Source organism: Bacillus rossius, chromosome 16 (genome assembly GCF_032445375.1).
Source record: "Bacillus rossius redtenbacheri isolate Brsri chromosome 16, Brsri_v3, whole genome shotgun sequence".
Lineage (NCBI taxonomy): Eukaryota > Metazoa > Arthropoda > Insecta > Phasmatodea > Bacillidae > Bacillus > Bacillus rossius.
This window is the reverse complement of record NC_086343.1, coordinates 44,826,975-44,852,736: the sequence shown is the minus strand read 5'-3', so window position 1 is coordinate 44,852,736 and position 25,762 is coordinate 44,826,975. Positions and strand designations below refer to the sequence as shown.

At 44.3% G+C, this 25,762-nt stretch overlaps 1 protein-coding gene across 11 annotated transcripts in view; it reads right to left on the bottom strand.

Annotated features, from left to right (window-relative positions):
* The window catches only part of LOC134540487 (gastrula zinc finger protein XlCGF26.1-like), a 206,645-nt gene that overhangs the window by 155,489 nt on the left and 25,394 nt on the right, over positions 1-25,762 (bottom strand). For 8 of the 11 annotated variants that reach the window (XM_063383278.1, XM_063383282.1, XM_063383287.1 and 5 more), the window contains exon 3: positions 23,770-23,902. In XM_063383278.1, the coding sequence (XP_063239348.1) occupies positions 23,770-23,902 (133 nt within the window). Of the gene's footprint in view, positions 1-19,842; positions 23,919-25,762 lie in introns of all 11 variants that reach the window. The other 3 variants (XM_063383284.1, XM_063383283.1, XM_063383285.1) reach the window with 3 other exon arrangements.

The window sequence follows — 25,762 nt, the reverse complement described above, 5'->3', positions numbered from 1 at the left end:
GAGAAAGTACTTTTGGAAAATGTAAACATAGAAAATAAGTTCGAAAAATTTCGAGATGAAGTGGGTCAGGAATGCCTAAAGAAAGTTGAGGAAAAATTGGCTAGAATTCGAGGTGACAATAATGGCACCATGCGTAGCTCAGTCCTCACCATTGATGAAATTAACACATTTGAGAAAACTGTTCCAAAATTTTATGTTGATAACAGGGGGGCCACGCCTATCCAATTTATCACAAAATGTGACAAAGTATTTCGATATCTTAAAGGATCTGATGAACAGCAGGTAGAATTATTTGTAACAAAATTGGCAGGTGATGCATTGCAGTGGGGAATGCAGAAGGAAAGTGAGTGGAACAATTTTACAGATGCTAGGCAAGCATTCCTGGAAAAATATTGGGGAATTTATGTGCAGGATGATTTTTTGCAATATTTGTTTTCAGGGAAACACCGGGGAAGGGATGGTCCCATGGCTAATTATGTTCACAGATTACACAGTCAGGCTAAATACCTCAGTAATCCTATAACGGATGAGCGGTTCATTTCTCATGTGGTACATCATTTCAATCGACAGGTACAAAATTGCATCCTAGGATTGAGAGCCCAAAGTGTTGAGGAGGTAGTGGCGCTGCTGGAAACTCTCGATCAACGAGATGAGCGGGAGGAGGGGCTCCGTGGCAGGGACCCAGAGTACCAGGGCAGGCCGCAGGGCCCACCAGCCAGGTTACCAGCAACAACCTCCTCGCCCAGAACAAGGTAATGAAAGGGTACCCAGGTGGAGACGAGAGCAGCAGCAAGAAGGGAGGGCACCAGAGGGGCAGAGACAACCACAGCAACAAGAGAGGAGAGACAATAGAAATTTAAACCAATAGAGTGGGAGGATCGAGCCTCAGACCCCCCACAAGCAAATGCAAGAGGGGCAGTATCACAATGCCAGGTTTTGCAAAATTGTAATAATAAAATTACCTCACATGATAGGGATGACTTATTACATGATGTTGAAGAATTGGGTAACCAAATTTTTCAAGGAAAAATGGGTACATGTCCTTATGTTTTGGGGGAAATTAGTGATGTAAAAACACCAGTAAAAATGTTGATAGACACTGGCAGTGAAGTAACTGCAATCTCTGAAGAATTTTTTAACTCATTAGGAAATCAAATCACTAAATCTTTAGCAGTGTTACCAGTATCTAATGTCACTATAGTAGGGGCTACAGGGATTAGAAACAAAAATGTGAAAAAACAGGTCCTTTTAGAAGTAAAATTTGGTGATATTAGCATGTGGATTGTATTCCTTGTTGTGAAAGGGTTAAGTGTTAAAATAATTTTAGGAGCTGATTGGCTACAAGGAAATGAAACTGTTATTAATTATTCACAACAATGTGTATATTTGATGGGGACTAAAATTGCTTTTGAAGCAGATGGGAAAACAATCATTCCAGTTACAAATGTTAAAGGGAGAAATATGTTCAAATTAACTAGAATTGGAATGTAATTTTTTGGAAAAAGCATATATTACAGAAACTGATGTTGAACAAATTTTGCTTCAAGGGGGTACGGATCAGCAGCGGGCGGAATTAAGGCAGATTTTACAGAAACAACATAAGGCATTTGCTAATTTCCCAGGTTTAAATATTAAAAACAGATGTGAACTAAAAGTGAGGGAACATAAACCTTTTGTACAGAGGCAGTACCCAGTAGCTTACATTTTGAGACCTGCAGTAGAAAACGAGATTCAAAACATGATTAGTATGGATATTATTGAAAGGCGTAGCTCTGAATATTCAAATCCTACTAAGGAACTACCCTCCACCAGAAAACCGCAAACAATTAGAGAGACTCATAGGTTTTTTCAATTTTTTTCGTAAATACATTCCAGGTTTCAGTCATATTTGTGGACCATTAAGGAAACTTCTTCAGAAAGGTCAGTGCTGGGAGTGGGGTGAAGCTCAGGATCAGGCATTGGAAAGGCTTAAACAGGAATTGGAAAGGCAGATTTTATTATATCATCCTAAACTAGATGACAAATTTTACATTTCATGTGATGCATCTAATGAAGCAGTAGGTGCCATGCTTTTTCAGATAAATCAGGATGGGGTACAGATTCCAATTAGTTTTGCCAGCAGGGCTTTAAATTCAGCTGAAGTAAATTACACAACCACAGAAAAGGAACTACTTAGTATAGTATTTGCTGTTTCAAAATTTCGCACATATATTTACGGAAGGGAAACCACGGTGCTTACCGATCATAAGGCCTTATGCCACATGAGCTCTTGTAAACTTTTACATGGGCATATTACCAGATGGATCCTAGCCTTGCAGGAGTATAATTTGAACATTCAACATATACCAGGCAAAGAACAAGTAGTTGCAGATGCATTATCCAGAGTAGTAACAGATTCACAATCAGCTCGAGTAAAAGAGTTTCAAATTCGCAGTTTAAGTAAACAGATAAAAGTAATAGAGGATGGTATAGAGGAATTTTCTGAGAAATTGGCTGAAGAGGTAAACAAGAATTCCCGGTTAAGTAAGGTAGTACAAGAATTAGAATCTTCAGATTGTAGAAATGTAATCAAGGAAAAATTTGTAATCAAAGATGGTCATTTGTTTCAAAATGTAAGTAATAGTATTCCTAAGTGGGTACTCTGTGTTCCGAATAATTTAAGAAATGAAATATGTGCTCTAATGCATAATGAATGTGGTCATTTTGGTGTAACAAAAACTGTTAAATATATTCAAGAGTTTTGTATTTTTAGGGATATGTATAGGACAGTGTCTAAGTGTATCAAATCATGTTTATTGTGTGCACAAACTAAGGTAATGAATCGAAAATGTCAAGGTTTGATGGGTAATGTTTTGGCGAGCAAGCCATTAGAAGTGGTGTGTATTGATTTGTTTGGACCTTTACCTAAAGGAAGAGGTGGTGTTAAGTATATTTTGGTTGTAATAGATGTTTTTTCTAAGTATGTAAAATTGTATCCTATTAAAAGGGCTACCGCTCAAGTAGTTACTGAGAAGGTAATGGACATGTATGTAAAAGAGATAGGCCTTCCAGAAAAAATAATTTCTGATAATGGACCACAATTTCAAAGTGAGCAGTGGAAAACCTTGTCTAGTATTTTGGGTATTGAGTTAGGATACACTGCGGTATACCATCCAGCTGCTAACCCTGCAGAGAGGGTGATGAGGGAATTGGGACGGTTGTTTAGAGTGTACTGTAACGAAAACCATGGCCATTGGGCAATTGTCGTAAGTCAAGTGGAAAAACTGATAAATAATTGCTGGCATGAAAGTACAGGGTTCACACCTGTTGAATTGATGTTGCAGGTTTTGCCAACCACGAGATTGCAAAAGGCAATTAATTTTCCTAAAAATAATGAAATGCAGTTAAAAGACAAGTTAGAAAATGCTAGGAAAAAACTAATGTATAAGGCTAGTGTAAGAAAAACAAGTTTGATAAAAATGTTAAGCAAATTAATTTTAAGGAGGGTGATGAAGTTTTGATTGCTTCACATAAGTTATCTTCGCTGATCAATAATAAGATTCATAAGTTTTTCAAACTATATGATGGACCATATAAAGTTGAGGCCATTATAGGCCATAATGTGTACAGAGTAAATCATACGAATTGGCATGTGTCATTGTTAAGACCATGGAACATAAAGTAAAACATTGTGTAAAGAATAAATGGTGCTGAAACGTTTGTATGTAAATGTGTAAATTAAGGAATATATCTTCATACAGTTTGAAACTTTCTCGTAATCGATATACAATTTAGTTATCGCTACCATTGTAAAGTGATGCTTGTATTTTTTATGTGAAGTAGGTTAGCCGAGCTGACTAGCAGCTAAAAGGGTTTTAGTTGGGCGCCTCTTACCTTTCGGCTAGCTCAGGAGCTAGGAATGATGGGTAAGATGGGTTTCTCGGTCTGTTGACCCTACATGTCCTTCTCCAGGTGGGCCAAGGCTAACTCCTCTGCCTGGAAAGACAGATGGATCCCCTGCTGAGGTTTCGGGGCATATTTGTCTGCCTGTAAAGCCGTGGGTTCCCTGCTGAGATTTCTAGACGGGTTCGTTTCGTGAGGGAAATTGTTGATTTCCTGTTGAGATTTCCGAGAATATTCCTGGATGGAGTATTCTTTCCGCTGAGATTTCCAAGCCCGTTCTCTTCATAGAATCAATGAGTCTGGTGATCGTGGTTCTGTGGAGTATTTCACCCCTTAACCATACCGTATAGTAGGACCCTGGGACCAGGATGGCCAAATAAAATAAAGGTTTGGTTGCGTCTTTTTGAAGACGGGTCAGCAACCTGATGTATAAGGGAGATGGTGGATTCACTGTTGAGAGTGGAAGGGAGTTGAAAAGTATATTTGTCATTCTATTCGTCATATTGTTTCTTCATATATATATATTATTCATGAGATCTTCAATAATTATTCTATTAGAAAAATCTTCATCGTAAAAATAATAATAAAGGCATCAGAGGTAGGAAGATAACGTCGGAAGTTTTGGTCAACAGTCTGAGTTTAGCAGTGTTGTTGAAGTTTGTTGGTGCAAGTATGAGGGGTGGAGGATTTGGTTGATTCATGGGTGAAGGTAGTGGTTTCCTGGTAAGAAAAGAGTTATCTGTCATGCAGTTGTCTTTGAGGAGACGATTGTTGTTCGTCGTCATCATTGGAATTATATGTGCCAGCTAGTGTCGAGGTGCTCCACTGCTGAAATATGTCAGTTGTCAAGATGGTTTTTGTCATCGAGATTGTTTTCAGGTGGTCAGAGGGACGTAATTCCTGCAGTTCTTGTTCCAGCCAGTGCAGCCGAGATAGTTGTGTCTTACAGATATAAGTTTGTTGGAGTTGTTGCAGTTTGTGTAGAGATGTCCACAGCTGTTCCAACCAGAGTTGAGATATGTGATAAGAAGATTCGTCGTAAACCAGGGAACACTGCTTGAAATTTGTGAAGAGATTAAGTTTGAAACTACTTGTATTTTGTATTAATAAAACTAAGAGAACATTAGGGATGAGGATTGTTGACTGTACCAAAACTGAAATTTCGATTTTAAATTTAACAGAAAATTTGTATTAATCTTTGTAATTTATAAAAATGATTGTTTTTTGAATTTATTTTATAAACAAGAGTGTAATGACAGGATGCATTTATGTCTAAAGATGTTTTGAATGTATTTTGTACAGGTTAGGTTTTCACTTTTGTAACTTTTCAATGAAATGTAGTGTTAATTTAATTGAAAAGTTGGGGGGTTATGTAACATTGCAAGACCCTGCCCTTCTAAATAAATAATTTTCTTTTAAACTTCTTTTTTGTATATGTAAGCAGTAATAAGTCAATTTTTTTTAATGATGTATATGTTATGAAACAGTATAATCAGACATTATGGATACTAATACAGTACACTCCCTATTTAACGCGGTTGTCGGGGGACATAACTTTTACCCGTGTTGTTGCATATACGCGATGTTTCGATGTGACCACGGTCAAAAGGTATAAAACACCGCCTGTGTTCTAATAGGTTGGCAAGCACGCACAGTATAGACGGCCCGCCGTTGTGCGGACTTTGCATCCGCAGTTTTCACTAAACGCGGGTGAAAAAATAAAAATAATAAATTTTAAAGATAAATATTAAACGTTGAATTGTTTTTATTTTTCCGCGTGTCGCGCACAGTTTGTCGCACGGCCTACGAGCGCGCCACACGCCGCCATACACATGTGCGGCACACAAGCTGCTGCTGCCAGTCTCGTGGTGTCAGCCACAGTATCTGCTTCGTCAGTGTCCGTAACAAAGTAAGTGCAGTGTGTGCGGTTACAAACGATTCTGTGGTCGAAGTCTTCTAAAAAGAAAGGCCGTAGTGATACTTCAAACCGAATATGAATCGCAAAGTACCGAGTTTGATTGACAAAATAAAAATTCTATATTTACTTACAGATAGCTTGTCTTTTGCAGAAGTAGGCCGCAGATACAGGAAAAAACGATTCTAGCAATCGTACAATAAAGAATAAAGAATCGTCTATCGTGTCAAGTGGTTAAACTTTATTATCCATGCTTACAGTAAATTATAAATGGTCACGTGTGGGAAACAAAAATTGCGCCAATTTAATTTCAGCGCAATCAGTGACGCCGTATTAAAAACCGTGTTAAACTATGTCTTTACTTATCTCACCAAACGCTGTGTCGAGTTGCTGAGTGTGTGTGGCTCGGATCGGCAAGTGTTATATTCCCCAGCTTCTGGTTAAAGGTCGGGAGACCGTTACAAATAAACATTTCCGGGGCTTGTTTACTACCTCACGGCAAAAGTGGTACAGTATGGTTCACATAAGTATTGGACCACTGGGAATTCCTGGGCAAAGATTAAAAAAATGCTAGCTGATTTACTTCACTATTTAATATATTTACTATACCAAAGTAAAAAGATGAACGTGTATAATACGATGAATTACCCAATAATATTACGTCTGTAGGGTTAAGTTGTAACAAAACATTTATATACAGATGTCCAGTAAAGTACCAATTAAGATTCTGGAGTGGAATTTTAAACACTGGACTACCTGATTTTGCCTTGTACGCAGGGACGCTGCTCAGTCAAGTGACTCATGCTCTGCCTGTGTGCTGCATGACAACATTCCCTCCCCCACTCCCCCTCGTGTTTCTGCCCGCTCCAATCTCTACCTCTCTCCATATTCTCGGCTCGCCTCTCTCCTCCCAGCGCTTGCCGACAACCAAGCCTATCCAACATCAATCCCCAGCCGAGTCACGCTGGATAATGTCGCTGGACGGTGGGCTTTATCAGGTCCCCTGTCCGATGCTTCATTTGTGAGATAAAGCGACGTTAAGAACTAGTGTTTCAGAAAATATCACTGGGCTGGATTGGACCATAATTTGAAAACCCTACAAGATAGAGGAATAATGTACGGAGATATCTTGTTTAGAATTTCACTGCGGACATTTTCTACGCCTAGGCTTTTTTCTGACCGATGCTTAGTTTGTTAGTTACAACGCAAAATTATCCTAATCGGCTATTAACCATTTATTCCATTATTATTCATTTCTGACTGGGGGACATGGTTTGATCCGCGATATACCCGATTCCGCGATTAATCGGGACGCGATATACCGGGAGTTTACTGTATATGCAGGGATGTAGCCACATGGGGCGGCATGGGGCGGTGAAACCCACACTCGGAAATCGCCGACCCACACTAATTTTATCTAAAAACCATATCTCTATTCCTGGATGTATGGCAAGGAATGTTATCTCCTTGTTTCACTAAGCAGTTTTTGCCGCCTGGCCGGAGCTGGAGGAGTGAATATGGAAGGGGGATGAGCTATTTTTAGACAGTCTTGCTGCGTGTGATGTGCCGCTGCAGAGAAGCTCTCTGCTACTTCCTTCCCACCCCAAGTCTCTACGTTGCTAGGCAACCATTCCTCCCCCTCTTTCCTTACGTTGGAGGGGCAAAGACAAGGTCAAACACTCCGTGCCTAGCCTGGCTCGTTTGCCGCCGCGCGTCTGATGATTTAGAGATAACAGTGCCGCCAGGCGTCAACAAAGGACCTTCCTATCTTCCGTGTTAAGTGACAAGCAAACCACTCTACTGAACCATCAAAAGTGACAAGTAGGCCTATACTAAAACATTAATCTGTTGTATGAGTGTCAGAGTGGATAGGTCAGTTGGACTTGTGAAAGTTTTTCTTTGTTATTGAGAGAAGGCTTGTGTATTATGAGGTGATGAGTATTGTTACGATCGCGCTTGGCTGCAGTGCATGGCATCGCCGCACTCGTTCGGCCTGTCTGCGCCCCCTTCCACCCGCATCCTCTCCCTGGTATCTCGTGTCATACTATCTCGCTACATTCTGACCGTCGCAGCGCGCACCTGCCTCAGATCGGGTTACTTAAAAGAGGCCGCACTGCGGAATAAAATGACTCAGACGCCTTTATCGGCGTTCTTAGAGCAGCCACCGCATCCTTCGAGGACTCACGATGCGTTTCTGGGCATTTCGACGGCGAAGGTCGCGCGATATCTCGGAGACATGCCCGATTGTTCTGGATGGGAACCCAAGGGCTATTTAAGGAGGTTGGGCCGACCTTCGAGTCAGTCAGAGAGAGAGTCTGAGTGGGGAGTTCTCCCGCGGCGGAGTTTCCGGGCGATAGTGCCGCAGGTGCGGCAGAGTGGCGAAGTCCTTGGACGAAGGTTCCAGGGCAGGGAGTGAGTGAGTTCAGTGGAGTCGGGAGTTTCCGGGCGATAGAGTCGCGGGCGCGGCGGAGTCCCGAGTGAAGTTCCGAGTGAGGCGTCGAGTGGGATCTCGGCGAAGGGTGTGACGGCGGCGGCGGAGTGCGGCGGCGGAGTCCCGCGGCGGAGACCCACGAGGGGTGCTGCGGCGTGAGTTGCGCCAGAGGTGCGGCCCAGCGAGGTGTGCGGAACGAGTGACCAGGGAATTGACATTTATTTAAGTGTAATTAATTATTTAGAAGATTATTTGTAAGTGACAAGTAGTAGTAACAAATAAAACTGTGTGTGTGGAATAAAATCTATTAATTGGGCTATCCTTTACGAACCCGCAGGTAAATCGTAACATTTTGGTGTCAGAAGTGGGATAGCCCTAATTAATAGATTTAGGATTCAGTTAAGAAATAGGATTTAGTTTTTCGAGAGTAAAGTTAGCATTTAGAAATTTAGTGAATTTGTAATTTTCTAGAGCTAGTTTGAGTTTACTGTAGTCAGTGATAGTTTTGAATGTAATAGAGTTATTGTTATTTTAATTAGAAGGTTCGTCTAAGTCATTTAAAATTAAGAACAGTATTCAAAAAATTATTATTATTTAGGTTGTTTAATTATTAGTAAATGATTTAAAGAGAGATGGCTACTGAAGAGCTTACTGACGAGCAATACAAGGAGATAATGGTTGCCCTAGAAGAAATAAGAGCCACTTGGGAGAACTATAACAAAGAAATGTTAACGAGTATGAAGAACTTTACGGAAGAAATGAAGAGTGGAAGGAAGGAGAGTAAGAACCACCATGAAGAAAAGAAGAGCGGGTCAAATAATAGCCTAGAGGAAATGAAGAAGGGTCAGGATGAACTGAAGCATGGCCAAGAAGAAATGAGGAATGAAATGAAGACCGAAGGGAAGATAAGCATAGAAGAGAAGAACAGCCAAGAGAAAAACAGCGAAGAGAAGAACTGCGAACAGAAGACCAGTCAGGAGAAGAACAGTGAAGAGAAGAACAGTGAAGAGAAGAACAGAGAAATGAAGACCAGCCAAGAGGAGACCAGCCAAGTAGAGACCAGCCAAGAAGAGACCAGCCAAGAAGAGACCAGCCAAGAGAATAACAACAAAGAGAATAACAACAAAGAGAAGACTAGCGAAGAGAAGACTAGCGAAGAGAAGACCAGTGAAGAGGAGACCTGCCGAGAGGAGAACAGTGAAGAGAACAGTGAAGAGAACAGCGAAGAACACTGCGAAGAGGACATTAGCCAAGGAGAGGAGAACAGCCAGGACATGAAGATGAAAGAAGAGCTGAAGAAAAGCATAGAAATAGTGAAGACAAGTTACAAAGTAAGGAATATTGAACAAGGAGAAATGAAGATAAACCAAAGAGAGAGGGCTAAATGCACAGAAGAGCTGAAGAAAAGCCGAGAAGAGATGTACATGAGTCAAGAAAAGATAGAGAAGTGCAAAGAAGAAACGAAGGAAGACCAAGAAGAGACACAGGAAGACCAAGAAGAGGTGAAGAAGGACCAAGAACAGGGGAAGAAAGACCGAGAAGAGAAAATGAGAACACAAAGAGTGAAGAAGATGGTGCAAGGAGTAACTGAGTACAGTCCAGACGATATTCATAAGAACAAAGAGGGAATGAGGAACCAAGAAGAGACGAAGAAGAGCTGGGAAGAAATGCTTTGTGAACGAGTAGCTACGAGAGAACAAATAGAGAGAAAAAGGGAAGAAACAAGCGAACCTTTGGGAGGCAACGAGCAATGCTCTCAAGAATATCGAGTCCGTCCAAGGCAATGGTCGGTCCGTCTCGGGCAGCTGGCTGAACGACATGGGGAATCTGCGACCCAGAAGTGTCGCCGGGTGACAAGAGAAGCTACATCTAATGAGAGAGAGGGTTATCTGGTGAGACTGTACAGCCCGCGATGGAGGAAAGGCAGGAGGCCTAAACTTCGAGTAGCATGGGGACCTCCAGGAGGAGATGCATTACCTGTTCGGGACGAACAGGTTTAAGGAGGGGGCAATGTTACGATCGCGCTTGGCTGCAGTGCATGGCATCGCCGCACTCGTTCGGCCTGTCTGCGCCCCCTTCCACCCGCATCCTCTCCCTGGTATCTCGTGTCATACTATCTCGCTACATTCTGACCGTCGCAGCGCGCACCTGCCTCAGATCGGGTTACTTAAAAGAGGCCGCACTGCGGAATAAAATGACTCAGACGCCTTTATCGGCGTTCTTAGAGCAGCCACCGCATCCTTCGAGGACTCACGATGCGTTTCTGGGCATTTCGACGGCGAAGGTCGCGCGATATCTCGGAGACATGCCCGATTGTTCTGGATGGGAACCCAAGGGCTATTTAAGGAGGTTGGGCCGACCTTTGAGTCAGTCAGAGAGAGAGTCTGAGTGGGGAGTTCTCCCGCGGCGGAGTTTCCGGGCGATAGTGCCGCAGGTGCGGCAGAGTGGCGAAGTCCTTGGACGAAGGTTCCAGGGCAGGGAGTGAGTGAGTTCAGTGGAGTCGGGAGTTTCCGGGCGATAGAGTCGCGGGCGCGGCGGAGTCCCGAGTGAAGTTCCGAGTGAGGCGTCGAGTGGGATCTCGGCGAAGGGTGTGACGGCGGCGGCGGAGTGCGGCGGCGGAGTCCCGCGGCGGAGACCCACGAGGGGTGCTGCGGCGTGAGTTGCGCCAGAGGTGCGGCCCAGCGAGGTGTGCGGAACGAGTGACCAGGGAATTGACATTTATTTAAGTGTAATTAATTATTTAGAAGATTATTTGTAAGTGACAAGTAGTAGTAACAAATAAAACTGTGTGTGTGGAATAAAATCTATTAATTGGGCTATCCTTTACGAACCCGCAGGTAAATCGTAACAGTATATTTACTTGTTACTTCCAATGGCCTATTTCTAGAGTGCCAAAGGAGTGAGTGAAGAATTTGTGACAAATGGTATACTAATAAAACTTTTGTGAGAAAACTAACATATATAAGCCATTAGTTTTAGTAATAACATTGTCAGTTCTGTATTTATTTTAAGATATTCACAAAAGGCTTTCTTTTACAGTAGTGTAAACATGTCTAACAATGGGAAAAGAAATCAGACAATTACAAAGTTTTTCGTTTCACAACCAAGAAAAAAACGGGAAATTTTTCTGGACAGTGAGAATGTTCATTCTGAAGAGACTACCAAATCAAATTGTAAAGTATCAGAGTTAGAAAACAAGTGCCTTGTGACAAACACTGCGCCTATTGAAGACCAGCCACCAGTGCCATCAACTAGCTCATCAAGTGTTGTGGGTGTATCTACAGAAGACCAGCTACCAGCAAGCACACTAACACCCTCAACTAGTTCTGCAGTTGCAGTGGGACGAAAACAAGCAGTCACATTTAGGCGAGAGTGGAAAACTAACAGAGCATGGTTGGTTTACAACACAGATGCTAAAGGTATGTTCTGCTTGCTGTGTCAAAAATTTAACAAAGCTCCTTTTGATAGAGATACTTGGACAAAATCCCCATGCACTCGTTTGCGATTGGAAAGTGTTGTTCGACACGAAAATTGTGCTGCACATATTAATTCACTTAAACTTGAATTGCAAGCCAGCCTTCATGGTCCCATCAGTGACAAAATACAGCCAAGCATGTGTGAGGAAGATCTCATGAAAGCGTTTGCATGTCTATACTTCTTGTGCAAAAAGAAAATTCCTCATACAACAAACTTTGAGCCTATTTTGGACTTGGCATGCTTTCTTGGTGTTCCCATCAAAGACACAATTCGTGTAGCAAAAAATGCTAATTACTGTAGTAGAACATCCATTCAAGATATGGTAATTAGTTTATCCACTGTGATAGAAAATGAGATCTTGGGCAAGTTACAAAATGCACCATTCTTCGCAATTGAAATTGATGAGACTACAGATTCAGCTGTAGTTGAACAATTAGTCATTCATGCACGTTATGTTGACAGTGAAGGTGTCCTGCAAAGCAGTTTCCTGAAAATTATTGACATTCTCAGTGACTTAGGAAATAGTGGCCTTAGTGGTACAAAAAATTGTACCTCAAATTTGCAAGGTGTTGCCCTGAACTCTGTTAACATTTCAAATGCTGTTATATCATATTTGCATGATAGTGATCTATGTTTCTCAAAGCTGTGTGGTATTGAAACAGATGGTGCACCTGTTCTTACAGGTAAACATAATGGGGCAGTTAAAAAGATAAGAGAGAAACAGGTAGAAATTCAGCAACAGCTAGGTGTAGAAAATGTATGTGAAGCTGTTGGTGTACACTGTGCAGGCCACAGGTTGAATCTGGCTGTATCGCAAGCTGCTGAAAAGACCCTTGGAATAAAAAAATTCTGTGACATTATGAGGCAGGTATTTGACTTTTACCAAAACAGCTCTGTCAGAAGTGCTGGCCTGCATGAATTACAGTGTCTATTTCCTCAAGATCCACAAGGCAAGGTCAAGCAACCTAGTCATACAAGGTGGTTGAGCTATGGAGAATGTGTACTTCGGATGAAAGATATTTATCCAAGTGTTGTACTTAGTCTTGAAAGGGAATGTGAAGAAAGAAATGATGCAAGGGCTCGGGGTCTGTGTTCTTATGTGACTGAATTCTCATTCATTGCAACACTGTTGTTAATGTGTGACGTATTACCCATCATGAACCGTCTTTCTAAAATATTTCAACAGGAAAATGCTGATTTGAGTATTGTGAAGTCTTTTGTAGATTCAACCATCAACAAACTTCAGAGACTGAAAGATTTTGAAGGATTAAATGAGAGGGAAATTGCATCATATTTGGAAATGTGTGCAAGTAAAGGTGTCTCAGTTCACACCAAGCCAACAAATGCTGCTCATTTCAAGAACATTAAATTACAGTACCTCCAAAACACTAATTGAAAACATTCAAGTCAGATTTACCGATTGTGACATTCTAACATGTTTTTCCATTTTTAACCCTACACATCTTCCATCTCCTCATGACCATCGCTTTGATGTGTATGGAACAGAAGCTATAAAACTGTCGTCTGCAAGATTTGGATTAGAATCAAGACTTTGCCTACAAGAATGGTGTGAAATCAAGCAATACATGGCTGATAACCACAGGAAAAAGACTTGTACAGAAGTGGTCCACTTTCTTTGCACTGACAAAACAATTGGCAGTTTGTTTCCAAATATAGCCAAACTCGCACAAGTGTACAGAGTCATTCCACTTCACACAGCTGACTGTGAGAGAGATTTCTCTCAAATGAAGCTCATAAAAACTGACTTGAGAAACAGACTGAGTGAGTTCACACTTGATTCCCTGCTTCGCATTTCGCTGGAAGGTCCAGATGTCCAATTCTAATGTAATTTACTAATGGATAATTTCACGTTGGTGGTCGGAGTCAGGCCGAATATTAAGTCAACCTAATTTGTTTTATTTTCTTTCGGACAATAATAATTAGAAATTGCGGCCACCTTCGTCGGCGTTTGGCTCGGGGCGAAATTCGGTTTTGCTAGGTGCGGCCATAGTTGAGGCCGCACTGACTTCATGTGTTTGCAGCAAAGCATTACTGAAGGACTTAATCTACGTTATTATTGTTCGCTAATTTTCCTCGCGCGAGTTACTAGCAGTTTTTCGACGGGCAGATGTATGAATGAAACGAGTGAAGGAACCATTGGAAGTGTTTTGGATTGTTCTGTGCATCCTAGTTTGAAGGAATAAAACAAACACTATAATCGACGCTGAAAAATCTTTTTATTTTTTGTAAGTAACGAACCGTTACATATTTAACCAAAATTTAAACACTTTAAAATTGTCAAAACATAACGTAATCAAACATACTCAGGAAATAACTTTTTTAAACAAACTTAACCTAACCAACCTCTTTTTTTAAACCTAGCATACCTCACACACAACATAGGATGGTAATTGTGGATATACCGTGTTTTCTCGCATAATCGTCGCAGATTTTATTCTAAAATCAAGTTTGAAAAGTAGGGGTGCGACTATTGTGCGGAAAAATTTTTTTTTGTTAGATAAAGTTATTCATAAAAACAAAACCCGTTCATGGAAAGTACGTTTATTAAAAAAAGGCGGAGTATACAAGAGCACGCCAAACAATCTATATTAATAATTCCTTACACAAATACCTTTCTTCAACATTAAAAATTCTAACGCGAACGCAAGCCACTAGAATCTGACGTGAACTAACGTGTCGTAGTACACACTTGCCACGAAAGAATGCGGGCTATCAAATGTAGTTAACTTGGCACCTGACAGAGTGCGCGTTGCATCCAATCGGCGAGATATCGATATTCAACTACGTGCGCGCGCTCTATACGGGAAGCAACATAACCAAACATGAATGATGCGCTGACTACATTTTTATAAGCGGTACGCCGCGGTAACGCAGACAATCAGATACAGGAAATACCGTTTAAAAACGTCTTTAAAAGAAAATTTACACGTCAGACAACTTTGTATTTCCGTTTATTAAATAAATAAGTGGTAATGACCAAAATTAAATTTTAGATTACACCTACACCGCGGCCACGCAGACGATCAGATAAAGGAAATAACTTTTAAAAATGTCTTTACACGCCAAACAACGTTGTATTTTTCCGTTAATTTGTTAAGTAAGTGGTAGTGACCAAATAAATATTAGATTTCTAATTTAAAATACATCGTTTTATACGGAAAAAATACCTACACAAAGCATTCGGCATCTACTAGCGGGACCAAAAACATCATGCGACGTTTACGCGAGAATTTTTTTTATCCCAATTTTGACAGGCAAAAATATGGTTGCGACGATTACGTGCGTGCTACGATTCTGTGATAAAACAAGGTAAGTTACTCATGCAGAATGAAGGAACTGTTAGGCTTAGATTTAAGATTTGTTAATGAAATATGTTTTTATATGTGGGAGGTACATTAGGTAAATAAATTAGTTTATTTATGATAGTTTAGCTTACGTTGGTCAATGCTCATTTAGGTGTCACCCTACCGGTCCCTGCTACAATTTTTCCGTCGCTGAGGGCGCCAACTAGCCTAAGTTTAGACCCTGTGGGCCAGTTCACAGGTAGAGCAGAGATCCTCAGGGTCATGATGTCGCCACGTGGCTGGCAGGGAGCTGGATCGGTAGAGGTGGTGGCCCGGTGTGGAACTGTTCACTCGCGAGGCGCAACACACAACTTGCCTGGTCCAGTTCTGAAGCTCGACTGCTGTGTTCCGCATCGCTGCGCGTCACCCGGAGCCCGCTTCCCGCAAAAACGTCCCGAGCGCGGCAGGACTCCTCAAGCCGCAAACTACCCCCCCCCCCCTCCCTGATGAGGCGACGAGGGAACATAACGAACAACCTGTGCGAGCGAAGGGAGCACTTGGGACGACGTCAAATGCCCCCCCTTCACTGAGGCCGTTATGCCCCTCGAAGCCCCATGTCACACACATTGCCTCGGGGCCTGTTCCCCACCAATGTTCGGAATGTATCTGGAGGGTTCTGTGCTCGGGGTTTGGCTGGCAATGATGGGGAGAATGGACCGGGCATCCAAAGGGAGGAGGGTCATTACATGAAGGCGGGGTGCATCGGGGTGTGGCGCTCGGTTGGTCTCCTCATGTGGGTGCTCCCACTCGTAGTCCACCAGGTGTCGTGGGGCTACACGGGCTCGGGTAGAGCACCTCAGTCCCTCGTGTCGGGCTTCCTCCGGGATGCTGGACTCCCCTTGACTCTCCCGTTGCGGTTCGACTTCATTCCTGTCTCCCGTTAGGCCGCTGGGTGTAGCTGCCGTTGCCCTGGGGCTGTTCTAGCAGCCCTGTTCCACCAAGACTCGCCGCGTGTTGCATGGACGCCCTTCCTGAGATGGTCCGGCTTCGGATTGCTCTGGCTCCTCCATGTTCATCGTGAACATTGAACTGCCATGGCTCGCGTCCAATGGCCGGCGTGGTTGATCCCAGCCGGGCCATCCTGGCGAACTGGATCGGGAGTCGTCGTCTATTCCATCAGGGAATGTGATCAGCGGATCTGACACGGGGTTGAGCAGGGTTGGGTCGTCCCCATCGTAAAGTTCTACGGACAATCCCTCTGAGTCCAGCCGATCCATCAGGCTCTCGAACTCGTGCAAAGTTGCGCTGCTCGAACGGGACATGGGATGAGCGGTAGATGGGTGTTGTTCGGATGGGGACGTGGTACGAGTGGTGGTTAGGTGTTGAGCTGATGGGGACATGGGACAAGGGGTGGTTAAGTGTTGATCTGATGGTGATGTGTGACGAATAGTTGTTGGGTGTTGGTCTGGAGGGGATGTGGGACAAGAAGTGCTTGGGTGTTGAGCAGCTGGGGACGTGGGGTGAGCAGTGGATGCATGCTTGTCATTACCACTGTCCCTGTCCCCTGCTGGGACAGTTGGGGCGCCTGTGGGTGGGACGAGACGCAAATCATCCCGGTGGATCTTTGACGACCTACCGTTCGGGAGTCGGATCAAGTAAGAAGTGGGCCCTAGACGTCGCAGTACCTCCCGGGGGGGTGGCCCATTTGGGGCTCAGACCTGTGCAGTAGCGCTTGCTGCAAGACGACAAGTGGTGACACCGGGTATACACCATTTGCTCGGGCTCCAACGGTGTCGGTGGATTTGGTGATTGTTGATTGCGCGTGGCTATGAATCGAGCCTGGTGTTGCCGTGCCTCTTCTCTAAAGTCAGTGACAGGGGGACGGGTGACAACTCCTGCTGCTTCTGCGACCCGGAGCTCCCCTGGTAGGGCGAGATTCTGCCCATGGAGCAGTTCAGCAGGGGTGTGGCCTGTGACCACATTGGTCCGCCGCCGCAGGCAATAGAGCAGCTTGGGCAGGGGGAGGTCTCATTTGGAATGGTCTTCCCCCAGACGGAGGCGCAACTGGATTTTTATGTCCTGCTTGCAACGCTCCGTCGGGTTCGCCCTGGGGTGGTAAGTCGGGGTAGTGTGGTGCTCTACGTCCCACCTGCGGCAGTGGGCCTTCCACCGCCATCCTGCGAACTGTGTCCCGTTGTCCGTTAGTAACACTCTCGGATACCCATAACGGGAGAAGACCTCATTGTCCAGTAGGGCTGCTACTATCCCTGCTCGTACGTTGGATACGGCGAACGCCTCCGACCAACGTGTGAACACATCCGTGACCACGACGAGGAACCGCTTGCCCCGCGACGTGCGAGGGTAGGGGCCCATGACATTGAGGGCTACTGTGTGGAATGGTTCCTCCTGCCGCCTGGGGCGCTGTTGGTCAATCTCATCTGCCCAACAGGCCTTGCGCTGCTGGCAGAGCTGGCAGTTGCACACGTATTCCCGGCCATCCCGTGCTATGCCCGGCCAATGGAACAGCTTCCTGATCTCCCGTTGGGTCTGATCTGCTCCCGGGTGGCCTGCTAGGTCATGGTTGAGGAAATACTGCAGCACCAGCTGTCATGGGTCTGCCAGGTGTCCATGTCACCCGGCACCCTGCTCTGCAGGACCCCGTCCAGGTTGCGCTGGTGTGGGAGGGCGCGTTCACCGCATGCTGCCAGGTTGTGCTGCGTGTCTGGGTCATCCTGCTGGGCCAGTTTCACGTGATCTACCAGAGTGGCCAGGGTGGGCGATGCCTCTGCTTGGACCGTGGGATCCGCTCGTCCGATGACGTAGAGTGCCGCTGGAGGTGATGCTGCTAGACCGGTAGCTGGCTAGTGGGACGGTGGCATCAGGTCATCCCACCCTTGAGTGTCTTGGAAGATGGTATCGGGGTCTGGGTGACGGGACAGCTCATCTGCCAGCTGGTTCTCTCGCCCAGGGACGTGTTCGACACGGAATGTGAAGCCCTGGAGCATGAGTGCCCAGCGGGTAAACTTCGATTTTTGTCCCTGGGCGGAGTCCAGCCACCGCAGACACTGACTATCCGTGCGCAGGGTGAATGGTCTCCCCTCAAGGTGGTGCCGGTAGCGTTTGAGGGCCCACACCACCGCGAGACACTCCTGCTCATTCACGTGATAGCGTCAATCTGCGGGGCCGAACTTGGCACTTGCATACTCTGCTACCCGCCGCTCCCCTTCATCACCCACCTGGTAGAGAACCGCACCCATACCGTCCTGGCTGGCATCTGTCTGGACAAAGATGGGCTCGTCTGGGGTCAGGCGTGACAGGTTGTGGCACTCGCGGAACTGTTGCTTCACTAGGATGAGTGATTGGTCCGCGGCTTCCGTCCACCGGAACTTTGTTTTCGGGGAGAGAAAGTCTGTCATGGGTGCGGTGATTGTGGCGAAATTGGGAATGAATGAACGTAACCAGTTTAACAGCCCCATTAGCTTCTGGAGCTGCTTCCTGGTGCGGGGCGCCTGTTTCCTGTCAATGAGGCTTAGCTGTTCGGGTATGGGGCGGCAGGCCTCGGCGCTGACGATGTGCCCCAAGAACTCTGGCTCACGGGCGCCAATGTAGCACTTGTGTGGCGCGCATGTGAGTCCGTGCATGGCGAGTCGTTCAAGAACCAGCGAGACTATGGTGGGCATGACCCTCCCACGTCCAAGACCAGATGATCACGTCATCCAGGTACACGGCTGCAAAATCGCCAACGTGCCCGTCCAGGACGTGGACCATCATGCGGAGGCGTCCTGCAGCCCGAATGGCATTGCGCAGAATTGAAATGCCGCCCATCGGGCGCCGTGAACGCATTTCCGGGACTTGCCAGTACCCTGACTTCATGTCAAGTGTCGAAAAGATGCGGGCGTCTCATAACCCCGTGCGCTCAGGTGGTGACGCACGCGTGTGCGGGGCTGAATGAAGGGTAGGGGGGCGGTGGCCAGTGATGTCACTGCTCCCTAGATCGAGTTTCCCGGAGGTGGGGCCTCCCCCCCTCGCCAGCCAGATGGCCTCGCGTGTCGGGCACACATTGTGCCAGTGGTTTTCCACCGTGGGGCAGTAGTGTCAGCGAGGCGGGCGACTGTCTTGGGCACCCTGTGGTCCGCCGCGGCGCTCCTCAAGTTGCGGTTGTTGTGTGGCCTGGCTGGGCAGGCTGGTTTGTGACGCTCCCCCCCCTCCCACGGGGCGGAGTGTAAGGCCGGTAGTTATCTCTCGGACGCGGCTGTTCTACGTACGGAATGAATACTTGCGCGTCCTCTGGTTGCACTGCCTCCTGAGTTTGCAGGGTTGGGCGTCGTTGAACCGAGCCTCCAACCGACGTGAGAAGTCTTCCCAGCCCACATCGTATCCTCCCACCTGAGACCACTAAGTGCGTGCTTCCCCTCACAGCTGTCCGCTAACCCGCTCCATCCTGTCTTCGGGCGCTGTGTTGTGCCGGGTTAGTTTCTCTTCACAGGTACTTAGGAATAAACGCGGGTCGTCGTGGGCGTGGCCCGTGAACTCTGGGAGAGTGACAGGACCGCTAGGGGGGCGGTGCACTAAGGCCAGGGAGCCACTCTGTCGCCTACGTGTGCGTTCTTCGCACTCGACACATAGGTAAAGTCCGTTGCGGAAGTTTACAAACTCGAGTGCGTCCGCACATGCGCAGTGCCTGATAGTCCCACACTGTTGACAATGTGCTACTTCATCATGGCGGCCCGGACACCTGTTCGTGGCGCACAGAGGGCCTGTCGGGGCTCGGAGATTGCTCTCTGCCTTTAAGTGCGGAAAATGAAATGTGCAGCATATATGAGGGTACTCACCAGCGCAGCTGTTGTTGGTGTATGGTTTTCCGCAGCGGTCGCAGGGCTCCTCCATGGTGATGGTTACGTCAGCTCCCGCGTACATGGCGTGGTTCGCGGCTGTCAGACCCGGTGACGGGTCGCGGTGTCGGACAAAAAGATAGAAAAAATAAAAATAAATTCCTTAAAGAATATAATATTTTTAATGCCTAAATGGTTTGGTTGCAAAAACCTATTACGGCTCAGTGTCAGGCCGAATATGATATTTCTTTTTCTTCTGGATCAATCATTTCATCAATATTTTGTTATGACGTTGTCACGTTAAACTATCGTCCGTAAACCGACTTTACAGACAACTAATTTTTACTTGTAATTGTAAGCAACTTTACTTCACCATATAAAAATTAGTGTTGCAAAATATGGAAATGTGAACGCCGGCACCACTGCACCTGGCAGATTACGACAGGCTGCGAACTGGACACACCGGTGAGGGGCGACCCAGGCCGGCCCTGACGCTCTCAACCACTAGGAGAGGAGGCATCATCTGCCTGCTGGAGGGCGCGCGGGCGGCCTAGACGATAAATAGTGATATTATTAGTTTACTTCTCTCTCTCTCCTTCTCCTTCTCCGCTAGTGACTCCTAGTGAGACCGCAGGCTTCTCTTCTCTCTCTCTCTCTCTCTCTTGTACCCATCCGCTAGCGACTCTTCGTGAGACTGCGGGCATCCCTATCTCCTACTTCTAACCTTCCGCTAGCGACTTCTGGCGAGACCGCGGGCTGGATGAGGCAGCGTTCCGGCCGCAGCACCTGGCGGAAGGCAACTCTAGTCGTCGAGGGAACCAGCTGCGGGACCCATCTCTGCCCGGCTGGCAGCACGCCTGCAGGAGCTCTTCGGCAGTGACACCTGGGCGCACTGCAACCCCGGGGGTTTTCACCCCCACCTATACACTCTCTTAATCCGTGGTGATGCCGAGCGGGGTGAGCAATCACCGTCCCCGAAGGCCCGTTCCGCGCAAGCACGTCCTCGGTCAGCTGCACTGGGCCGAACGGTCCACAAGCCTCAGAGTGTGAGGCTGCTCTACCCAAGAGCTGGCGCCGGGCAAACACCTCGACTACCGAACGACCGAGCGACGTCCACCCGTTTCCACATCTTCATCAGAGACGAGGCCGCGACAAACTGTTGAATCTTATGAATAATCATACCAAAATTGTTCTGCATTAATTAAGTCTGTATAGTTTTTCTGCATTTAAATGTATTTCAGCCTGTTACCATTTTTTAAATTCCTTTCCATGAAACAGATGAAAAAAAATTTTTCCTTCCAAAAAGCTCCCGAAGCCATCTAGCGAAAATGGTTTATTAACTGTTGTAACCTTAACTGTGCCCCAATCCGTGGAGCAGGATGTTCTTCATTAGCACCATATTCAACTTCATCTTGTAACTAAATGCATGCTTCTTCATCAGAGTTTCTTGATACATTGCACAATGTAGTACAGCACTTAAAAACGTTGGCTGCATATGTTGGACTAACACGTAAGTAATTAAGGCAAGGAAATTTTTTCTTTTAGTATGCCAAAGGAACATTCTACATACATACCTTCTGGATGATTTGATGATTAAGGGATGATTTGTGACGTTTGCAACAGGAGTAATAAGCCATTCCTTCAAAGGGTATCCTGAATCTCCAAGTATTATAGCGTTCGGAAAGGGTCGCCACCCACCATCCATTCGGTGACAAAATGTGCTGTTTCTCAAAACCCTTGCATCATGTACACTACCAGGCCAGTTGGCACTTACGTAGTAAAACATGAGCTGGTCCACAGACCACCATGCAATTTATGGAATGTCTTCCATATCTGTCCACAAATTTTCATGAGGTGCATCAATATCAATTAATGTTCCATCAACTATGCCTACGACTTGAGGCATCCCTGCTGCGTCGTTAAATTTTGCAGCTAAATGGTAAACATCTACTGGCCATTTTACAACTTCATCGATCTTTATTTCAATCACAGCATCAACAACTCTGTGAATAACTCTGGAAACACTTGCTGCACAAACACCATGCATATCACCTACAGCATGTAATTGCCCTCCATTTCCTAACCAATGGAGTGTTATACACAGCTGCTGCTTTGAAGTTAATGCTTTGTTTCTTTTTGTCGGATGCTGCCATCAATGACCTATTTCTTGCAGAAGTTCTTCTAATTTTTGTGAACTCATCCTAAAACATTCATTGTATTCATAGTATGTGACAAAGTTCATATTTATTCTCTCCTTGAAAGTCCTTTGCCTTCTAACCTCAACTTATATTTCTTCATCTGAGTCAGTAAAAACAATGTCTATTGTTTGTACTAATAAAAGTACTAATTCAAAAGAGATTCCCATTCAGCAGAAAGGTTTTTAACCTCTACTTTCAACTCGAAGGTAGATTTACAAAACTCAGAATGCTTGTAGAAACTTAGGGGTTTGCTACAAGTATTTACTTGTGAAATTTGGTTTACGAAATGCTATAAATTTTTTACTTGCAGAAAAACACTTGTAAATTGTAAAAACACTTGTAGTTTGTAGCTTGCAACTTGTACTTTATGAAACAGAATTATTGGAATTTTCACAAGCTACACGTGATTGATTTGTAAATTGTAGACTTGTATATTTTATGCACCAGGGCCCTGGATACCCCTACATTATTTGGTAAGTGGAACCAGCATCCTAACTTCATAACTAAAATTATTTATTAATAATTTGTAAATTTTGTTGCCATCAGTTTTGCTTTTATCACCGCCTGTTGTTAAGTGCGCAGTGGCTATCCTGGTCGGGGATCTTCCATTTGTCCAGCTCCTTGAACCAACCCCCACCAGATGTCTGAAGCATATACCAGCCAAGTTAAACAGTATGTGAATTATCTGGTTCAACACCAGGTTAGTATCGGTCAAACTATCACAGATATCAGACAGTGAAATTACCTATAAACATTATAAAAATATCCCAAATGGAATCACCTGCAAAAAATGGAAATAATATGCCATGGTTGTAAACAGCAAAATTATGTTAACTACTAATAAAGAAACCAATTTTTCAAAGGCCATTTTCATTATGAATTTTTTTTTTTTGGAGAACCAGACTTAAGCCTTGTTACTTTTTCTGCTTCTACTTTACTTACAAACCATTCAATATAGCCATTAATCATAAAAAATTAATAACAAACCAAACTAATAATTTATGATTTTATTTCAGACAGCCTGTAATAAGTACCTATGTTTACATTACGGTCCACTGAAGTGCAGGTGGTGAGTCTATATTCTGACGTCAGCCGGGGCTTCGCCCCTAAGCCTGGTCCCACTCCACTGTCCAGTTCCCTCCTTCCCGGCATTCGTACGCCGACATATGTAGACGTGCGCTTAGCGCCATTGCGACGTCACTAGAAACCAATAACAACAATTATTATTTAAGTTATAATATATATTTAAGGTTCTGAGCCCAGATGAGGGATTGTATAAATTATAAGAGTGTTGTGTCTTCCTTAAAAAATAACCCTTGGCGCGGGATCATATAATAATAATAACGGTTTTGTTCTGGCGTGTATGCTGATCAGCGTGGCATGCCAAATGCTTAGAGCAGGCCATACCTTAATAAATTAGCTCGATTAATTAGAGGACTAATATCTCGCCTCACACGGGCCACGTAACGCCCTGACCGGGAGTCTCAGCCGGGTCCACGTGCCCACTCACGTGGTGGCGTCCACTACAAACAGCCTCGGGTGAGCAGCTATGTCCTCAATTCCTACGTTAGGAACTGAGTGTCTATATATTCAAGGTTAAAGTTTATATTGTAATAATGTTTTGCCTACACAGCACACCTCACACACATAGTCATATGTTATTCTTAATGCTGGGCAAACAGCCTCTATAATTAACGACTTGGGTAAGGAAAAAAAAAATAGTTACAACCTGCAAGTGACAAAGTTCCTTCCAGCTGTCCGATCAATACGCCATCTTCAAAGGTCATTTCCTCCTTCACCTTGATGCTGGGCCCTGTCACAGTCATGGCTGGAGCAGTACTCCAATCTGCCTCGTCTTCACTCTGCAACAGTCAGTCACTGCCTGCAAGTGAGACTGCTCCTTCCAGCTGTCCACTCAAGACACCATCTTCAACTAGACGCTGTGCCCAGCCATGGTCATGGTTACGATACCTCCATACACATGCATCTAGAGTTATAGTCTTAGCTTTAAAAATATGTTTTATTACTAGCATGAGAATTTAACTAGGCATATTTCATTACCTAACAAGAATCAACAACTATACTCAATATTTGTATTCTCTTCTTTGTCAACTTCTTTTGTCATTTATTTTATTGCCATGTTGGGATCAGTAACATTACATCAAATCCAAATTTTTTTTTGGTTTGTCCAATTTTTTGAGAAAGACAATCCTTGTGGGGTTGTCTTTTGTTTCATCATTACTATTTATTACACTGACAAGGATTTATAATACTAACTTACTGTGAACGTTTATGACTCAAAATCTGATACAAAAGTATTCCTTTCAGTTTTTCAGTGCCAAAATTCTGTGCAAAATATTAGTATTCATTATAGTGTATTATCGAGTGGTGTGCGGATCCCGAATTTCGGGAAATGTTTCAGGGGGGCATTGCTTTATTTCCCTTCGGGAGGGAATAATATTTTTCCCAGCATTTTCAGGAATAAAATTATATTTGTGACAACGGCCCGTTTGGCCTACAATAAAAGGAAAAATAAAGAGATTTCTTAACGGTTTAATAAAGATAACACGTTTATTAATGAAATTATTTTTTGTCATCGTATATCCACGGGGAAAAAAAATCCCGGAAAATGATATACATCACGATCTTCTAAACTTACATAACTTATTTAAATAAGCAGTCGGACTGAAACACAACACTGAACGAGACATTACTTTAATAGTTTGCCGCATTATTGGCAAATCACGTGTATATTGCACATTTCGTAATTTTATATTTGTATTAATGTTTCTGTTTACCGAAATGAAATCGTATTACAACGTCTAAAATAGTTTCATCAAAAATGCAAGACAAAAAACAGTGACGTAATTATCAGGGACAGCTGCGATTGGCCAGTGCGTCACTTAGAGGCGGGGTTACGCTACAGCCCACAGGAGATGGCAGCACCATCAGTTTTTTATGACACGTAAATGGTGAAAATAAGATTAAATTGAATAATTTACTTTTCTGATTATCATTTGAGGTCCACAATATTAGGGGAATTTTACATGGGCACGTAGTAATATTATTTTGTCATTTAGTTCACGTTACATGTTGGTTGTTTTGTTTAGTTGTTTAGTAAACATGGCTGAAAAAAAGACGTGTATTTGGAACTACTTTGATCGAAGCAATAACAAACTTAGTGCTGAATGCAAGACATGCAATAAAACTCTGAAAACAAGCTACGGCAGCACATCGGGTCTCATAAGGCACTTGACTCAACATCCAACTGTAAAGTTGGAATATGAGACACTGCAAGAATTGTTAAGTTCACGGCCCGTTACGGCAAATTCTTCACAACCAGGTCCATCAAAACCACAACGGATTGAAGATACCTTCCAGTGGCCTTCTCATCATCCAAAAGCAAAAATCATTACAAAGAACATTGCTGAGTGGTTGGCCGATTCCATGCTGCCGTACAGTGTTGTAGAAAATAGACATTTCCAGAAGCACATGCAGTCATCTCAACCATTGTGAAAAAGTACCTTCCCGAACCACATTCTCTAGAAACGAAATTCCAAACTTGTTTGCTTCTGTAAAATCGAAAATCTCTGAGGAACTTTCTCAAGTAATTGCCAAAGTTGAGTCGATGTCATTTACTTGTGACCTATGGACATCACGTAGTGACGATGCTTTCTTGGCATTGACTTGTCATTTCGTCAGTAACTTCACTCTTTTAAAAT